The 5,541-nt window shown below is 40.1% G+C and overlaps 1 protein-coding gene across 1 annotated transcript; it reads right to left on the minus strand.

Annotated features, from left to right (window-relative positions):
- Positions 1-3,233: 3,233 nt before the first annotated feature.
- LOC110194435 (histone H2A type 1-D) lies at positions 3,234-3,831 on the minus strand. Its single transcript, XM_020966795.2, has one exon. It carries the CDS (start codon positions 3,692-3,694, stop codon positions 3,302-3,304), a length of 393 nt encoding a protein of 130 aa, XP_020822454.2. The 5' UTR covers positions 3,695-3,831; the 3' UTR covers positions 3,234-3,301.
- Between the last annotated feature and the right edge of the window lie 1,710 nt (positions 3,832-5,541).

Here is a 5,541-nt window from a genome sequence, read left to right on the forward strand (position 1 = left end):
GTAGTAAGTAGGACAAAGGTTAAGCTTTGCTTAGAGTGTGCATGCTTAATAGGCTTATAAATATTAGCTTCTTCACCTCCAAGAGAGCCTAAGAAACCATTTTCTGAACGTGGGATGTATGAAGAAGGAGGCAAGACATATTAAGGGGTAGATGTGTAATAAGCATACTGGAAAGTTGTACACTCCAGACTACTCAGCCAATGAGTAAACAGAGAAGGGACGTTGCAGCCAGAATTAGAAATAAATAGTGAACTCTTGCTTTGGTACAATGTGTCCTTGGTCCATAGGACCTCTCAGGTTGCAACTGTGTAATAAACTGGCCTTTTAACTTCATCCCTCCTGAGTCTGAATGAGTTATTTCTCAAAATGGTGAATTTAAGGTTTCTATGAGAAAATTAGTTCAATAGGCAGTTAGAGATTTAAGATTGGAGGTAAGAAGAGAGGTTAGGGCTGGACAAATACATCTGAAAATCACCTGCATAGAGAAAATTGATTCATTGGGAGCTGATGAGATTGCCAAGTAAAATAACATAGATGAAGATGAAAAAAAGGCCCAGGACAGAGTATTGTGTGACACCTGGGGTTATGAGGTATGGTCTGGTAAAGATCCAGCAAAGGAGATTGAGAAGGAGCTGACAGTTTGGAGAAGGAAGAGAAAGCAATGTCACAAAAACTTAGAGAGAAGAGAGTTTCAAAGGAGAGGATGATCAGTAATGGCAAAGGCTGCAGAGAGGTCAAGTAGAATGAGAGGACTGAGAAAAGGACATTAAAGTTGGTACTTGAGAGATCATTGGTAACTTTGGAGAGAGCAGTTTCAGTTAAATGATGAGGCAGGGAGTCAGACTTCAGAGAGTTAAGAAGATGAGAGGACAGGAAGGGAGGCACTAATTGTGGATGGTTGTTTCAAAGGAAAGAGAGATATAGGTTGATGGCCAGTAGGAAGTGACAGATCTGGAGTGTTTTTCTGAGAATAGGAGAGACAAAGGCATGTTTTTGGGCAACAAGGAAGCAACAGTAGGCAGGGAGAGATTGAAGATTAGTGGGTAGAGGTGGTTGTCATAGTAGTAGTTGTAGTAGTAATAGCAATTCTATACCATTATGATCACATAGTCATTAACTGTCAGGAGGAAGGCTTCAAATCTACCCTTCCCTTGACTCCAGGTCTAGTACTATTGTCACTATGCCATGATCTTTCAAGAGAAAGGAAAAAACCAAACAAACCCTAATATATAACAAAGGTTATTTTTTTCTTATGGAAAATAATATATAGTACTATATATTATATATAGTATGTTGATAGTAGCTTGACTAAGTTGGAGCTGGTCCCAAACAAAGCTGATGAGTTTTCCAAGTCTGGACATATCAAAACCAAGGTGTCTACTTTCCATGCACACTAAGAGCAAATTTCAGGCTCTCTCTGATGTAGCCCATGTATCCACAATAAATATTTATAAGTAACTACATGTAAAGAATACTCTTTTAGATCAAGTGCTTTAATTAGAATACATAAGAAATATTTACCTCCTAAAAAATCTTCAAACTCTATTTTGCTCATGTCTGTACATGATGTAAGAATTAAGTCAACAGGATCTTTTAGAATCATAGAATAATATAGAGCTGAAAGGGACCTTAAGTTTCCTTATCTATAAACTGGTGGTATTGAAGTGAAAAGAAAGTGACTTACCCAAAGTGATATAATTCATTACTGGTAGAGTTAGGACTCAAAACATTGCTTCCTTAGTAAATGCTGAGATAGACACCTTTCCCTCCCCCAGAGTTGGATAGTTGGTACCTGGCCAATTTTTTAATAGAAAGCCCAAGACGTTGTTTATTTAATCTCAGACAGGTGCAACAGAGTCCGATATTTGTTTTAGTGGATCTCATGTACACTGATATTTTCTGAATCAAAATTTGACACGTATGACCTGAAAATGTATTGTTTTCCAGACTTTTGAATGGGATAGAATTTTTCAAGATAGACACCTATAGAAAATTTCAGTGTTAGGATCCTTGAGAGTTATTGTGTGAGAACTGACCTTTGAACCCAGATCTAGGTTCAAGACATACTTTTGACTCAGTGGCTTGTGTGAACCTGAGTAAGTCACTTTTCCTTTTAGTGCTCTATACTACTAAGAATATAAATTTCAGAGAAGGTGACATGCATTGGTAAAGGGAGTTTCCTCATCTGGGAGTTACATCAGTGTAATCTGAGATCCAATCTCTACACTTAGCTGAATATTTCTCCAAGTATGGAAAGCAACAGTTTTCTTTGTTTTCTCTGCATGACTTCAGAATGTTTGAATAAGATTTGATTTTTTACTTTATGTCCCTGCATTTTTAAAAAAAGGTTTCCTTTCATATCGAAGGATCATTTTAGAACTGCAAAGGAAGTGACTTAGCAGAGGCAGAAACTGACCTCAGATCTGACTTAGAGGTGCGGAGAAAACAAGAGCTTGATGCTGAAAGAAAAGGTAATCACCAGCTGGAGCTGTAGTTACTGGGGAGGGCAGTGAAGGCAAAATCCACTGCTCTATTTCACTTAAGGCCAAACTCCTGCTTCCCATGGGTAACAACGAGCTCCAAGTCAGTGTTATTGTGAAGAACTGAGAGGTACCTTTCCAATCCCCCTCGGTTATGTGATTAGGGTCTGATTCTATAAGCACAACAGGTTTGGCCACATCTCAAAAGTTTTAGCAAGCTGAAGATCTGGTCTGAAAATCAGACCTGGACTACGGTTTAAAATGATGATGCTGTCTGTGTGTACCACAAGAGCACTTAATATTTACTTGCCTGTTTCCACAAGAGTTAAGTCTGTGACCTTCAGGAACGACTTCCAGCAAACTAAGCTGTTTATCCCTCTGCAGATTCCACGTTAATATCCCCTCCAGGGTCGCTAGATGGCGCAGTGGCTAAAGTGCTAAACCTGAAGTCATGAAGACTCAGTCTTTCAGAACTCAAATCTAGCCCCAGATGTTAGCCGTATGACAAGTGACAAGTCATTTAATGCTGTTTCCCTCACTTCCCGATCTTGATTATGCAAGATTCGACTCAATATCCCTTCTGTTTTAAGGTCCCGTTATGTCACTTAGGGAGGGCCAATGGCGAGGGCAGAAGAGGCCGGTTTCACATCAACCTTTTTGCTACTGCCTATGAGGGCTGCATGAAATCAGCTACTTACATTTGAGCAGTAATGCTGAAGGCAATGAGTGTACACAAGCTCCCTTTCGTCTAGATGTGGGGCTCTGAAAAGAGCCTTTGGGTTCTAAATGATTTCTATGGTTCTCTATAGAATTTGGCGGCTTTACTTGCCCTTGGCTTTGTGGTGACTCTCGGTCTTCTTAGGCAGCAGCACGGCCTGGATATTGGGCAGCACTCCGCCCTGGGCGATGGTGACTTTGCCCAGCAGTTTGTTGAGCTCTTCATCATTGCGGATAGCCAACTGAAGATGACGCGGAATGATACGCGTCTTCTTGTTGTCACGGGCAGCATTGCCAGCTAACTCCAAGATTTCAGCAGTGAGATATTCCAACACGGCAGCCAAATACACCGGCGCTCCAGCTCCCACCCGCTCAGAATAATTCCCTTTCCGAAGCAGACGATGCACTCTGCCAACCGGGAACTGGAGCCCGGCCCGGGAGGATCGAGTCTTAGCCTTGGCGCGAGCCTTGCCTCCCTGCTTTCCACGGCCCGACATAATCGCTGAATAGTCTGCCTAAAACGTACAGCTGCTAAAGAAGTTGAGGTCTCAGACACCAGTTTTTTCGCTTCGAAAGAGATGTACTAACCATGGCGCAGCAAGTTATTATACCTTCAGGAAGTAGAGTAAACGACGCGGTCTGATTGGTCGCAAACATCTTTTGATGAACAAACCAATTGAAAAGTAGAGCTAGAATCTCTTAATTTACATAGCCCTTCCCACTTACTTTGAATTGTTTTATTTCATCCAATTAGACATTAGACTTCCACAAACCCTTATTTGAATAGACTCAGAACCAATATGTGTGTCTAATTTTTGAAGTAGAGGGCGGGAAGAAGGCTGTCTAGAAGAATGCCCTAGAAAGGGGAGATGAATTAAATTTAGGACGTTATTTTTCCTGCGTGTTTCGAAGCTCGTGAGTCCATTGTTTTAGTCGCCCAAACTGGTCATTACCTGAACGGTTCGCGGCGGATGCTTCCCACTTGGCTGGCCCCATTACAAAGCTTTCCCATCGTGTCTGGAAAAAACCAAAAACCTTAATTGCCTATAAATGCTCTGTGTTTTGGGCTCCAAGATTGTCACTTAAAGACCGTTTCCCAGTAAACTGCATGGAACTATTCACAAAGGTTTTTTGTAAAAGCCATTCTAATTCTAAAGTAAAGCCTTAGTCTCTTAAAACAACAGCAGCAGCAGTTAGGTGATCTGTGTATTTGTGGGCAAGAAAAACTTTTACAATTCTGCTTCTCATCTGTTTTTTTTTTTAATAAAGAAAAATAGTGTAGTGTAGTAGGAAGATCTGCACTTTGTTCCTGCATCATTTAGCACAAGTCACTAATTTTGGACCTCAATTTCTCATGTAAAATAAGGGGGCTTGGTTTGCCCTAGATAGCACTCAAAGTTCCTTAGTGGTCTATGAAGCTTTTGCAGTGCCTCCTTTGACCTAAAGTCTTTTTTTTTCTTTTTTTTTTTTGGACCTAAAGTCTTTAACTGAAGGTTAGACACAGTGCTGTTAGAGTTCAGCAAGACCTCTTTTGATTATGTCCTTTTGAACATCTCAAGTTTCTGCTTTTGCTAGGTTGGTTTGTATATTTGTTTTTAAACTTTCCTATCTAAAAGGGTATTTAATTGTCTATTCTTCTATTGTCTGATAGCCTTACAAGTGGGAAATTAATAATAATGACAACAGCAATAGCTAACATTGATATTCCACATACTGTGTTGCAGGGCCTATGCTAAGTCCTTTACAATTACCTTGCTCACTCCACCCAACTACCCTGGGAGGTATTAATATCCCCATTTTATTGAGGAAGAAACTCAGGTTAAGTAACTTACTAGGGGTGACATCTGATGTTGTGTTTGAACTCTGGTCATTCTGACTCCAGGCCCTGCTATTGTGCCACCTAGCTGTTCTAAATAGCTGGGACTCTGTTGCTGGTCTGTGATTGATTTCATTATTTCTCTAAAGGCCCTGTCATTCCAAAGGGTTTCTTGGCAGAGAACATTGAGAGGGAGATGTCATGTTAGTTGTGTTCAAGTATGTTCAATGGCTGTAATATGGAAGAAGAAGTTGATTTTATCATCCCCAGACTTCATCATTTTGATTCAGTATGTCTCAAATCTGGGCTGTGGATTATTATTGAAAAATATAAATTTTATTAAATAATCTGCAGTTAAATAAAATCACAAACCCCTATTTGGTGGTTACTTTAAATCTAATATTAACTCCAGGGGGTACATGGCAGGTAGTATATGCTGAACAAGGGAAAAGAGTGAAATAAATAGTGGTACCCTGTGTTAATAGGATGAGTCATTTCATCTCCCTTTATTCATTTGTAAAATTAGAG

Source organism: Phascolarctos cinereus, unplaced genomic scaffold (genome assembly GCF_003287225.1).
Source record: "Phascolarctos cinereus isolate Bilbo 61053 unplaced genomic scaffold, phaCin_HiC Scaffold_5;HRSCAF=322, whole genome shotgun sequence".
NCBI classification, from domain to species: Eukaryota; Metazoa; Chordata; class Mammalia; order Diprotodontia; family Phascolarctidae; genus Phascolarctos; species Phascolarctos cinereus.

What these genes read in the sequence shown, in the direction of transcription:
- LOC110194435 (XM_020966795.2), bottom strand. Translation starts at nt 3,694, where the DNA reads ATGTCGGGCCGTGGAAAGCAGGGAGGCAAGGCTCGCGCCAAGGCTAAG.